At 55.8% G+C, this 12,175-nt stretch overlaps 5 protein-coding genes across 5 annotated transcripts; 2 read left to right on the forward strand and 3 right to left on the reverse strand.

Annotated features, from left to right (window-relative positions):
- The first annotated feature begins 22 nt into the window (after window positions 1-22).
- Window positions 23-2,202, forward strand: BDY17DRAFT_124948 (thiamine diphosphate-binding protein). The gene is made up of 4 exons (XM_033729348.1): window positions 23-160; window positions 216-363; window positions 434-1,362; window positions 1,432-2,202. Exons 1-4 carry the CDS (start codon window positions 86-88, stop codon window positions 2,029-2,031), a joined length of 1,752 nt encoding a protein of 583 aa, XP_033590829.1. The 5' UTR covers window positions 23-85; the 3' UTR covers window positions 2,032-2,202.
- Window positions 2,090-5,045, reverse strand: BDY17DRAFT_248441 (uncharacterized protein; the record flags this gene model as incomplete). Its single annotated transcript, XM_033730912.1, has 3 exons — window positions 2,090-2,144; window positions 2,198-4,119; window positions 4,182-5,045. The coding sequence occupies 3 exons, from the start codon at window positions 5,043-5,045 to the stop codon at window positions 2,090-2,092; spliced, it is 2,841 nt and encodes a 946-aa protein (XP_033590830.1).
- Window positions 5,046-5,151: 106 nt separating this feature from the next.
- Window positions 5,152-6,770, reverse strand: BDY17DRAFT_295316 (glycoside hydrolase superfamily). Its single transcript, XM_033733274.1, has one exon. The coding sequence runs from the start codon at window positions 6,555-6,557 to the stop codon at window positions 5,370-5,372; it is 1,188 nt and encodes a 395-aa protein (XP_033590831.1). The 5' UTR covers window positions 6,558-6,770; the 3' UTR covers window positions 5,152-5,369.
- A 31-nt stretch (window positions 6,771-6,801) lies between these two features.
- Window positions 6,802-9,730, reverse strand: BDY17DRAFT_295318 (putative beta-mannosidase). Its single transcript, XM_033733275.1, has 3 exons — window positions 9,498-9,730; window positions 8,175-9,441; window positions 6,802-8,118 (listed from the first exon to the last, which is right to left on the reverse strand). Exons 1-3 carry the CDS (start codon window positions 9,623-9,625, stop codon window positions 6,997-6,999), a joined length of 2,517 nt encoding a protein of 838 aa, XP_033590832.1. The 5' UTR covers window positions 9,626-9,730; the 3' UTR covers window positions 6,802-6,996.
- A 505-nt stretch (window positions 9,731-10,235) lies between these two features.
- Window positions 10,236-12,133, forward strand: BDY17DRAFT_316222 (general substrate transporter; the record flags this gene model as incomplete). Its single annotated transcript, XM_033735993.1, has 5 exons — window positions 10,236-10,289; window positions 10,344-10,505; window positions 10,575-11,039; window positions 11,100-11,291; window positions 11,357-12,133. The coding sequence occupies 5 exons, from the start codon at window positions 10,236-10,238 to the stop codon at window positions 12,131-12,133; spliced, it is 1,650 nt and encodes a 549-aa protein (XP_033590833.1).
- Window positions 12,134-12,175: the final 42 nt, after the last annotated feature.

Consider the following 12,175-nt stretch of genomic DNA (forward strand, 5'->3'; position numbering starts at 1 on the left):
TTCGTGGTTACATTCGACGAAAAGTACATCGAGAGTTTTCAGAAACACGCTTTGATGCGTTCAGACTGCACTGAGAGATCCCAAGATGCCTTCCACAATCACTGTCGCAGATTACCTGTTTACGAGGCTGAGGCAGCTCAATGTCGAATCGGTACACGGGGTGGGTTGACACCACTCTCTTCCCGCTGGCAAAGAATGTACATTGACAGGTCCAGGTGCCGGGAGACTACAACTTGTCATTATTGGACTACGTTGAGCCGAATGGACTGCACTGGGTAGGGAATGCGAACGAGCTAAACGCCGCGTATGCTTCCGATGGCTATGCGAGGCTGAAAGGTCTCTCAGCGCTCATAACAACGTTTGGTACATTCATGTCTCCGCGCGATTAATCAATTGGACCTACTAAACAAGCAAAACTAACGTCACTCTACAGGGGTCGGCGAGCTGAGCGCCATCAACGGCATCGCCGGCGCATACGCCGAACTCGCACCCGTCGTGCACATCGTCGGCACGCCCGCCCGGAAATCCCAGCAGGAGAGGGCAAAGGTCCACCACACCTTTGCCGATGGCGACTTTCAACGCTTCGCTCTCATGTATAGACACATCACCGTTGCGCAAGCGGAGCTGAGCGACCCGCGTACCTGCGCGCAGCTCATTGATTCCACCCTCCAGCAATGCCTCATCCACAGCCGTCCGGTCTATCTCGCGCTGCCCGCTGATGTGGTGGGCATCCGAATCGACGCCACACCTCTGCAGACGAGCATTGAGCTACCGAGGTCCCTACCACCATCGGTAGATGCTGAAACAGCGCTCGCAACGGTTCTCGATCGCATCTATTCCAGCCAACGTCCTATGATCCTCGTGGACGGCGAGAGCCGAGCATACGGCATCCTGACCGAGCTCCAGCAGCTCAGCACGATCACTCACTGGTCAACATGGACAACCATCTTCGGCAAAAGCTGCATCGACGAGTCTCTGCCCAACTTCCGCGGCATTTGGAAAGGGAGCGCCGCCAGCCAGCACGACAAGGATTTTGTGAAAGGGCGGGATCTCATTTTGTGCTTTGGACCCCATTTCAGTAATACCAATAGCTACGGCTACTCGAGCGTGCCGGACGCTAAGATCAGCGTGCACTTCATGCAGACGAGTGTGCAGGTGGATGGGCAGACGTTCAGGGATCTGCCGGCGAAGCAATTCCTCTCTGCGCTACTTGCGAAGTTGGATCCTTCGAAGATGACCAAGTCTCCGGAAGAGGTGGTACTGAACGGAGAGAAAAATGGCATTCCCTCACCGCCGGGGAGTGCACCTCTCACGCAGGACCACTTCTACAAGTTCTTTGACAAATACCTCCGATCAGGTGATGTACGTTGCTTCCAATCTTGCCCCTCCACTCAAAGCTACATTTAGCACAACACTCACAATGCCCAACAGGTCATCCTCGCCGAAACCGGCACCGCAGGCCACGGCTGCCGCGACTTCAAACTCCCGCCTCACTCTCTGCTCCTCAAACCCACCACCTGGCTCTCCATAGGCTACATGCTGCCCGCCACGCAGGGCGCAGGGCTCGCGCAGCGCGAACTCCACGCCGCAGGCCGCTGGTCGGCAGCGCATCAACCGCGCACCGTCCTTCTTATCGGAGACGGCAGCTTCCAGATGACGGTGCAGGAATTGAGCACGATCATTAGGGAGAAACTGAATGTCCTGCTCGTTTTGATCAATAATGATGGGTACACGATTGAGCGGTGCTTGCACGGTTGGAATCAGGGGTATAATGACATTGCAAGGTGGAAGTACCTGCAGGCGCCGGCGTTTTTCGGGGCGAATGAGGGTCAAGGTGGCGAAGGAGGCTACCGTGCTTCCACGTATCGCGCGGAAACGTGGGACGAGTTGGAGAAGGTGATGGCGGAGGAGGACGGGGAGGAGCCGAAGCTGAAGATGGTGGAGGTTGTGATGGATCGCGAGGATGCGCCGATTACGTTGAAGGGGTTGTTGCAGCAGCAGAAAGATGCGGCGGCGGTGGCGCAGAAGTAGGTACTTTAAATGCTCGCACCATCAAATTTTTGTACACATGTTGATACTCTATGCACGATCACGGCCCACCATATCCGATCTCTGATCGGTTGTCATCGATGACACGCCCATACCTATGCAGCAGTCAGCAAAAGTCCACATCATGAGACGCGCAATGTACACTCACTCCAACAACACCCGGAAGAACCACACCTCAAAATCCTCATTCCGCAGCACTTTGTGCGCCCACTCACTCCCCTGCTCCGCCAGCCTGGCCCCCAACTCCTCCCCCCCCTCGCCGGTCGCGGAGAAATACCGCACGCTCTCCAACACCTCGTCGCCCCGCAGACTCAACGGCACGTAATGCACCCATGGCCGAAGCCATTCCTGATGCCACTCGCGGAACACGGCCATTTTGAGCACGAGGCTCTTCGACTTGAGGAAGGCGTAGAAGCGGCCGGAGAAGGCGTTGCCGTCCAGGTCGAGCAGGTAGCGCCACTTCCAGTGGTCCTGCTGGTCGACGCCGCCCTGGATGTCGAAGAACTCCCGCTGCGCGTCGCAGTCTTCCTTGTCGCATTGCCCGATGTGGGAGAAGTGGACGTTCATGCGGTTTTGGTAGTCTTTGCGCGGCACGGATTTGACGTGGTATTCGCTTTCTCCGCCGGGCGTTTCGGTGCGCTGCAGGATCTTTGCGTCGTCGAGGGCGTTGAGTTTCGTCACCATGTGCTGGCGATGTTGGCGTCGCCAGCCACCGTTTCGGCTGAAGCCTCCGGTCGTGCTACCGCGCCAGAGCAGGGTAGGCGTCTTGGCTTTCCACGTGATGTCGCGCGATTCTTCGTACTTGACCTTGCCATACCAGTACCACGGACTGGGGTACAAGATGTCGTTGAAGCTGCTGACCTTGCTCTGGCTGAAAATCGGGTATAGGAGATGCGCAAAGTTGACTGCGTTCGGTCGATCGAAAAAGCCAAAGGTCTTGGAGAATGAGGGGGAGTTGCAGATGTCGTTGAATGCCGTCTGGTTGTAGACGAACCCAAGTTCTCCCAAGGCGTAGGAGGTAAGATTGTCGGTTGCGAACGCCTCATCGAGCGTTCGGGCGGGGGTATCGGGAGCGCAAGAGAGCCGGGCAGGATCCCAGACGGGTTGATGAGCGTATGTGTTGAATCGAGTCGTTTTGCTTTCAGCAAAGCTCTGGCCATCATTCACGTCCGCTGGACGGCCGGAAAATGCATTCCGTAGTCCGCTGGTCTTCAGGATAGCGGGCATATTTTCGTCCAGTGCAATGGAGACCAGACGGGATAGGTCGTCATGAGGGACGATGACACGCGGCTCGTCGTGGATGTTGAATGCCAGATCCATATCGGGCAAGTATTGCACAAAATTTTGGATCATGCCAACAGCGGCCTGCTGCAGCCATTCCTCTCCGCCATGTACTACCGCCGGTTTCCCATCCCTCAGGGCCAAGCCCATGAGAAAGTTGCCTTGGAAGCCGATGGCTTCTCGGGCTCTTGCTCTGATGGTCGCCGGCGAGATGCCCCAGAACGGCAACATGGTCTTGTAGACGGTGTCGTACTCGTCAATCATCTGTACATTTCTTGCCCTTGCAAACTCAAACCATTTGTCGAAATGAGGTGGGGGCGGGATGTTGTAGCGACGTCTGTACTCCGCGACTGCCGCATCAAGAGTCTGAGATTGGCCTTGGAGTTTTTGCTGCCATGACACATCGGCTTCTGCGATGAGTTGTGCAATGGGATGCGAGCGAGTATCGTGTAGCTCCATTGGTGCCAAAGGCGTTGCGGGTGGCAGGGGCTGCAAGACATCCGAGAAGCCTTTCTGGGTTGTGAACGCAGGTTTCCCAGCTCCCGAGTAATAAAGAACGGCGGAGAACGCGAAAGACAGAGCGGCGATGAGCGTCAGTATCCGCTGGTAGCGCATGCCCTTTCTCGCCTCGCCTGAGGTTAGGTCGGAGGTATCGAAGAAGCTGAAGACTGTAGCTGCGCAAAGTGCAGCGAACCAGAGACGGCTGAAGGAGAAATCGACCGAGAGCTGAGAGACAACTGCGGCGATGAGAGGAACAAAGGACGTTGCAAGGGTGCCATTGCGTTGGATCTGGTTAGGGCAGAATGTCAGCTGGAAATGTGAATATTGAATGACGGAGTCCGAATACTCACCATCATCAACAAAGCCCAAAACATAAGTAAATGCACGCCAATCAGCAGAATCGACAAGAGAAATCCCAGAGCGCCCTGATGCAAAAGCCACTGCTGGCCCATTACATGGCCGAAAAGACCTAGATACCCTGGCGCGCCAGATGTGAGAGTCTCCAGAATAGCAGCCAAGGTGATCGCCACGGCTGCGGATGTAGAAATGTCGCGAATGAGGACCGCTGCTGCATCGTTGCTGGAGCTAGAGCTCTTGACCGATTGAGATAGCAGCCCGTTGGCCGAGTAAATGACATTCCCCCGTCGACTACTTTGCGCCTCTATGCTCGCTTTTTCTATGCACGCAAAGGCCAGCACTTGCAATGCAGCAGACGAGAGGCCCAAGGGGAATGTGGTGTAGTCTTGAGCGGTGATGTAGGTTGCGAACACGGCGGAGGTGGTTAGTATGGCCAGCGCGACCATGGAGCCGGAGACAGCGAGTGCTCTGGGCCTGCCAGGACTCGGGGGAGGAGATGCGGTGCTCGCGTCCAGGCCAAAGACATCGCTCCGGAGTAGGCAGTATGCGAAGCAGGGCAGCAGGCCGTTCGCCCACCAGAGCGCAGTATCATCCACCACCCTCGAGCAGAGTTGCGCCAGCGCCAACAAGCCGCCAGCCAGCCATGACTGTCTCCGTATTGATCCGTCTATTGATGCAGTGTGGCGACTCGTTGTGAGCGAGGTGTATGCACAGAGCAGGATCCATGCAATGGCGCTTGTGAAGAGGGAGTGTTGGGTCGGGGTGCCTATGTGTGCGATGATGGAGCACGCGAGCAGGAGGATGGGGATGGCGCGGTGGGAGGCGGGGCCATCGTGACGAAGCGACGACGGTAGCATGGAGTCTGTCACCGCGGGATCATTTTGAGGAGGAGAAGGGGAGGAATTAAGCAAGGCGCAAGTTTCATTGGGATGATGTGGTAAGGGTGGAAAGGAGTGACGCCGTGGACCCTGCAAGTTTGAAGATGCCTCAGGCCGCAACACCTCAGCCTTTCTCACTCTATGCACGCGAATGTCTGGACTGATCTACTTTGTCTTTGACAGGCCTACTAACTTCATACCTCGAGGAATATGGCACAAAACACTGGTCAGTACCACATCGCCATATTGGTGGCATATTGCCCTAAATCGAACAGTTTCGCACCCTAATGCCACCGACGCCAATCAAGGACACTGTACCGGCGGGAAACTATTTCCAATCTGCTTCCCCTGCAGCTCGAATAAATGCTTCCTGACGGTTCGAATCTGCGTGTTGTTATGCGCAGTATTATTCGGGTCGCCATAATGCATCGTAAATCCATCGTCATGGTCCACATACACCGAGCAATTCGGCACATCGTGCATGAACAGACTCCAGAACAAATCGCCCGCGACAACATTCGTGTTGTTCTGCGTGACACCGAACCAGGATTGCAGCGGTGCCGCGCTGCGCACGTTGCCCGTCCAGTCGTATTCGCCCGCGATGTAGGCCTTGTTCGCGCCTCCCGCAAGCGCAATGTCGGAATTGAGTTTGGCGATGTTGGGCGGGTAGAAGTGGTCGCTCATGATGTCCACGCTGTCGATCGTCAGGTGCGTTTTGTTGATGCCGTAGGTGCCGTCGATGCACAGCTTCTTGGGCGCGAGTTGCTTGATGTAGGAGCATATTTCATCCGTCCAGGCCGGGGGCACGTCCATGTCGCCGAACACTGGACCGCCGAGCTCGTTGCCTGTTTCGTAGGCGAAAATGGTGGGGTCTTCGGCGTAGGTGAGATTGGTGTATTGGTTTTTGTGGGCGAGGAGATGCTCGATGTAAGTTTTGAAAGCATCAACTATGGTCTGGTTGTTGTAGAATTCCATGACTAGAGGACTGAGCGGCGTGGCTGAACTGGAGATGTCGATGCCGAACCAGCGGAGGAATACAAACTTGCCGCCGTGATAGTAGTCGTAGTTGTCGATCAATGGTGCAAAGAGGCGCAGGCCATGCAATCCAGCTTGGTAGACGGCCCAGTCGATCGTGTCGAAAGCCTGATCATTCCACTGACCCAGTTCTGGTTCAAGTGATAGCGGATAGCCGACGGAGACGCCCATGGTGGTGGAGCGGAAAGCATGAGCACCCATTGTCACGAGCGTGCTCATGATCTCGGTAATCCGGCCTTGGGTTGGGTATGAGGCGGGTGGCGCATAAGGCTGTCCGGCTGGTGGCACGACGTTCTGGTCGATGCCGAGCCAATATACATTCCCTCCCGATGCTGTCCATGGCTTCCCGTTGAGCAGAAGCTGGGATCCGTTGCGAGTCACGTATTGGTTCTTCGTCGAGGTGGACTTCGCGGCACAAGCCACCGCCGCGAACAGAAGAGCATTGCAAAGCAGCATGGCGGGATGTCTAGCAGACGAGCATGTTGCTGAACTGCGAGCATGAAGTAGGGGAGGCCTTTGTTGATCAGTCGGATTGGGAAGTGTAGATCCTTCCGTGCTGGATGCGGAAGATTGAATTCGAATCGCCTAAGCTAGCCTTCGCTACGCCGATCGTTTCGTAGCGACCACGACTTGCCGTCCTGCCCGCGGACTTTCCAAATAGTATGCAGGTGCAGTCGTCAAGGCCGATTTGCGGGGAAAGACAGGGAGAATGCGTGACAGACACGAAACTGAAGAAATGTTCACTCGGAGCACGCAGCCTTGTTTGCAGCGCATCCAGAATAGGAAGGTAGCTCGTTCCATCTGAGCGCACTTCAAATACATCTTTGTCCGAGTCAACAAACAACGAGTAGACTCTGTATATGCCGGCTTCTATGCGAGTTAACGAAATGCAACTCTATGGCGCTCCCAGATACAGCCAGTCCAAATCCTTATCCTCAGGCCCCAACCCCCGCACCGTCAGAACCTGTTCATCGCCAGGGACGACATCAATGGCACTGTCGCTGATCAACAGTCCCTCTCGCTCTTCAAAAACCAGGCCTTTAGTCGGCTTCTCGGCAGTGACGGTGACCTCGTTTCCTTTCCGCTTGACTTTGACTCCTCGATCGCAGAAATCGAGGTATTTCAAAGGTTGAGGCCAGTCCACGTCTCGCGCAACGACCTCGTCGCCGATCCATATCCGCGCGGCTAAGACGTGCGGCTCTTCGTGCTCGTGGTCGATCACGCCCTCGCAAATCTCGGTCGAGTGATTCGCTGCAATTGTGACCTGTTTCTTCGTTATTCGTTCTTTGATCTCCTTGCCCGTTTGGATACTGATGAAGCGTAGCTCCACTGTAGCCTCGACATCGACCAGTCTCGAGCTTGAGACCCAGCACTGGTAGGTGCTACTTTTGGCGGGGTGAGCGTGGACTACACTCCAGTCGTGGTGCTCGCGCTTCACTGCAACAGCTATAGGAGCGAGCACTCGTCGCATGGCGTAGTAGGCTGGCTTCTTACGTTGATAGTAGTCGACGATCGCCCAGGAGATGGTTGGCCAGCAGTCATTGAGCTGCCACACGAGCGCACCACCGCAGTGACGGACCTTGCCACCCCATTGATGGCGCCAGCCACGATAGCCGAACATCAGTGCCTCGGCCTGGCTCAACTGCGTGAGATGGATGTATTTCTTAAAGTCCGTCTGAAGCCGGAAGTTCTCGACCAGGTACGTTGCGATCCTGCGCTCGTGGCCGTCGGCTTTATTGTGGAAGTCGATTATCTGACTCTGAGGGTTGATCTTGGAAATATCATCAACGAAGGATCGGATTGTGTCGATGTGTGGGAAGGCCTCCATGCCGAACTCGCTGTTGAATCGACCTCCCAGCGTGTCGAAGATTTGGTACTTCTCTTGGGTACCATGCCACACGTTCCACTGATGCATGTCGCCCACCGTGGGATCAGAGGAGATCTTGCCATCGCCCCACGGCGAGCCGGGGTGGTACACTACGTGAGGGCAGTGTGCAGCAACAACTTCTGGCAGTAACTTTGATTCCCTCAGTCAGCATAATGACTTTGCAAGTGACACAAGGGTCCGCATACCTTTTCGTAAATGTACCGGGCGGGGAAATCAGTCTTTAGCCAGCTCTCCGGGCATTTGTCTTCGTAGTCGTATGTCAGGCCATAGGATTCTTGCACTTGATAGTCCTCGTTGTTTCCAGCATATATCACAAGCGACGGATGATGGCGCAGGCGTTTCATCTGACACACCGACTCACGCTCGATGGAGGACAGGATCTCGGGGAAAGCAGGATAGTTGCCGCACCCAAACATGAAGTCCTGCCACACGAGCACGCCGAGCTCGTCGCAGAGATCGTAGAACTCGTCTTCCTCCCAGTTGCCGCCGCCCCAGTTGCGAATCATCGTTTGGTAACCGTCGACCATCATCTGCAGCCAGCCGCGGAGCTTTTCGGATGTCACTCGGGGGGTGAAGCTATCGGCAGGGATCCAGTTTGAACCACCGCAGAACACATCAATATTGTTGATGCGGAAGTAGAATGACTTTCCCGACTCGTCGGGCTCTTGAACTAGCTCAGCGCGCCGGAGTCCAGTCCTTCGGGACACTGAATGTTGCTCTTGGCCATTGTGCAGAAGGGTGGCACGCAAATCGTACAGCGGCTGTGCGCCATAGCCGTGAGGATACCAGAGCTTGGGCTGGTCCACATAGAATTCTACGCTGGCCTGCCCGTCGTGATCGATGCATGTTCTTTCGGCAAACACCTCGGCGCCGTTCAACTTGACATTGAAACTGACAGTCATGCCCTTCGCCGCTTCAGTCTTTACCCGTATAGTTCCAGTGGCTTTCCGTAGGTCGGGACTTAGCTCATAGTCGACACGGATGTCGTCGATTCGAGCTGTGTAAGACTCCAATCGCACCGCCCTCCACGGGCCACATGTCATGAGAACTGGGCCCCAGTCCCAACCCCAGTGATACTGCGCCTTCCGAACGGCAAGACGGGACATTTCGCCGTTGAAGCCGACCCATCGGTGTTTTGGATGGGCGTCTTTGATGCGACGTGCCTCGACAAGCGCTGGTGCAAACTCGATCTCTAGGAAGTTACCATTGTTGGAAGAGTGAAGGTGTTTAGTGATGTCGACGCGGTGCATGATCCACATGTTATCGCTCCTGAGGATCTCCTTGCCGTTGAGCCTGACGATTGCGAAAGTATCCAGCCCATCGAATGCCAGGACATGCGTGGAGTGACTACCGAGTTGGCTGATATCGGGGAGAGCCAACCGATAGACCCATGTCGCCTCGCCGACCCATTGACACTTCAGCTCGTTGAAGGCGAAAAATGGATCATCAATGCTGCCACCGCTTTAGTGATTTGTTCAGGGAGGGCATAGAGTGAGAGAGGCATTTACACATGGTTGTCAATCAAGTCCAGGTGCACATTCGTGGGCACTCTCTTGACGGGGAGCCATTCGCCAGCATCCGCTTGCCTAAACTGCCAGTCGTCCGTGAGTTCGTGTGAGCGCATTTTCGTGGTCATGCTCGGCGTTAAAGTGGAAGCGTCGCGAGGGACGCATCGGGGGCTCTTTTAATGAACATTCGAGATCGTGCAAGTGGAGCCCGACGATCGGAGAAAGGCGTGTCTTCCACACACAGTCCAAACGATGCCATCTCCGTGTCCAGCGAGGATGCCACTACGTGGCCCGGGCGCGTTGGAGAGACGGCGCTAGCTGTTTCGGGCACGGAGAAGCGGCCTTGCGGCCGCCACCCGTGCCTGTTTGGGGACAGCCTCGCCGCTCGACCCCACCTCACCCGCCTTCTCCGCCTTCCTCTCCACACGCACACCACACCTCCGTGTCGAATCGGGCTAGTTGGCCATGTCCTCCGCCATTGTGCTACCTCGCGTGGCTTCTCGGGCACTTCTTGGATACATCTCACGCATCTGGAGCGTCCCCAATATGGATTGCCTCGTTGTCGACGGCTCTATTTATTCATCCCATGCGGACCCCCATCCCATCCCATCATCAACTCTCTCCGTTCCTCCTGATCCCCGTTGAGACCGACAGATCAACCACCAGCCTGCTTCGATTCCACCCTTCATTCATTCGTAGGACACCCAAGCAACAAGTATACCCTAACCATCCAGCGTCATGTCAGCCCTTGCCGATGTCAAGTCCGCTGCTGTGGCAGAACAATTGGATCGCGTGAGTCGTTGCACGACACTGAGCCGTTCCCTTCCAGCTAACTGGTGTCGCTAGTTGCCCGACAAGGAACGAGTGGTCGATGTCAAGACCATCACGGGCAGTGATGCCTACGCTGAAGCCTTGATCAAAGAGCCACCTCGGCTTACCGCCAGAACCATTGCCCTCCTTGGCTGTCTCCTCTTGGGTTGTTTTGCCCAAACTGTGAATGGATTTGACGTTAGTTCGCATGAAAATGAGCCTTAAAGCTTGTAACTTGGTGACTACGGCTGACAATACGCGATTTAGGGTTCTCTGTTCAACGGACTTCTGGCCAACAACCAGTTCCTGACCTTCTTCGGCGGATCGGCCAGCGGCGAATGGGCCGCCATCAACTCCGCCATGTACCAAATTGGAGGCGTGTGTGCCCTACCCTTCGTGGGACCCGCCGTCGATACATGGGGACGAAGAGTCGGCTTGGCCATAGGGGCATGGATCATCATCTTCGGAACCATCATCAATGGCACCTCGGTTTTCGGTGGAGCGGATGCCCAGCTCAAAGGAGGCCGTTTCCTCCTCGGCTTCGGTGTGTCAATTATCGCCTCTGCCGGCCCGATATACGTCGTTGAAACCGCCCATCCGGCATGGCGCGGTGTCGTAACCGCCTATTGCAATACCTTCTGGTTCGTTGGGAGCATACTCGCCAGCGGTGCCGTCCGCGGCGCTCTAACCTTGACCGGCAATCGATCATGGTTGATTCCAGTCTGGCTCCAGGTAAGCCACCGACCATATTTCCTGTCATACCTTGGCCACAAGTAGCTGACGAGCATGCAGCTGTTCTTCCCCGGATTCATCGTCCTGTTGGTATGGTTCATCCCCGAGAGTCCTCGATGGCTGTACGCACACAACAAGCGTGAAAAGGCGATCGCCACCCTTTCGAAATGGCACGGAGAAGGCCGTGTAGACTCTGCGTGGGTTCAGCTTCAAACGTCGGAGTACGAGGAATACTTGAACACCAATGGCACTGTAAGATACACCATTCCACCTTCGTTAGTCGATTAAGTCACCAGGTACTGACGACACCACCACAGGATCGACGCTTCTGGGACTACAGCGCTCTCTTCCGCAATCGAGCCAGCCGCTACCGAATCGCCTGCAACTGCACCTTTGTCATCTTCGCCCAATGGGCCGGGAACGGAGCGCTGACCTACTTCCTCGTCGCCGTTCTTCACACCGCCGGCTACCGCTCCTCCATCACCGATGCCAACATCAACCTCGCATACTCCTGCTTCCAATTCTTCTTCGCCCTCTGCGGAGCCGCGCTTGTTGAGCGAGTTGGTCGTCGTCCCCTGATGATCGGCAGCATGACCGGGTGCTGCATCGTCTGGATCGGCATGACCATCGCCACTTCCCGACTCGCCGCGTCCAACGACACGGACAAGGCTGCCGGCCAGGCTGCTCTCGCCATGATCTTTCTCTTTGGCGCCAGCTTCTCGATCGGCATCACACCGCTTCAGGCACTCTACCCTGTCGAAGTCCTTTCCTATGAGATGCGTGCCAAAGGAATGGCCTTCAGCTCCCTAGCAGTCAACGCCGGTGGCCTGCTCAACCAATTCGCCTGGCCCATCTCTCTCGCCAAGATTGGCTGGAAGACGTATATCGTCTTCACCATCTGGTGTGGCATCCAAGCCATCGTCTTCTACTTCGTCATGCCTGAAACTCGCAAGCGCACGCTGGAGGAGCTCGATCGTATCTTTGAGGCGCGCAACCCTGTCAAGGCATCTCTGGCCACTCGTGAGATTGCGATTGATGCTGAAGGCACCATCATCGCGTCTGAGGTCAATCCTGTTGTTGACGCCAAGGTATGATGCCCGGTTGATCGGAATGGCAGTATTTTTTGCGAAACACGG

This window comes from Neohortaea acidophila (assembly GCF_010093505.1).
Source record: "Neohortaea acidophila strain CBS 113389 unplaced genomic scaffold BDY17scaffold_4, whole genome shotgun sequence".
NCBI lineage: Eukaryota > Fungi > Ascomycota > Dothideomycetes > Mycosphaerellales > Teratosphaeriaceae > Neohortaea > Neohortaea acidophila.

Bases quoted from the DNA above. Each gene is read 5' to 3' on its own strand.
- BDY17DRAFT_124948 (XM_033729348.1), top strand. From the start codon at position 86: ATGCCTTCCACAATCACTGTCGCAGATTACCTGTTTACGAGGCTGAGG. The intron at 161-215 runs GTGGGTTGACAC...TGACAGGTCCAG, and splicing joins ATGTCGAATCGGTACACGGG to GTGCCGGGAGACTACAACTT. The intron at 364-433 runs GTACATTCATGT...GTCACTCTACAG, and splicing joins AGCGCTCATAACAACGTTTG to GGGTCGGCGAGCTGAGCGCC.
- BDY17DRAFT_295318 (XM_033733275.1), bottom strand. From the start codon at position 9,625: ATGACCACGAAAATGCGCTCACACGAACTCACGGACGACTGGCAGTTT. The intron at 9,442-9,497 runs GTAAATGCCTCT...AAGCGGTGGCAG, and splicing joins GACTTGATTGACAACCATGT to CATTGATGATCCATTTTTCG. The intron at 8,119-8,174 runs GTATGCGGACCC...AGGGAATCAAAG, and splicing joins CCCGGTACATTTACGAAAAG to TTACTGCCAGAAGTTGTTGC.
- BDY17DRAFT_295316 (XM_033733274.1), bottom strand. From the start codon at position 6,557: ATGCTGCTTTGCAATGCTCTTCTGTTCGCGGCGGTGGCTTGTGCCGCG.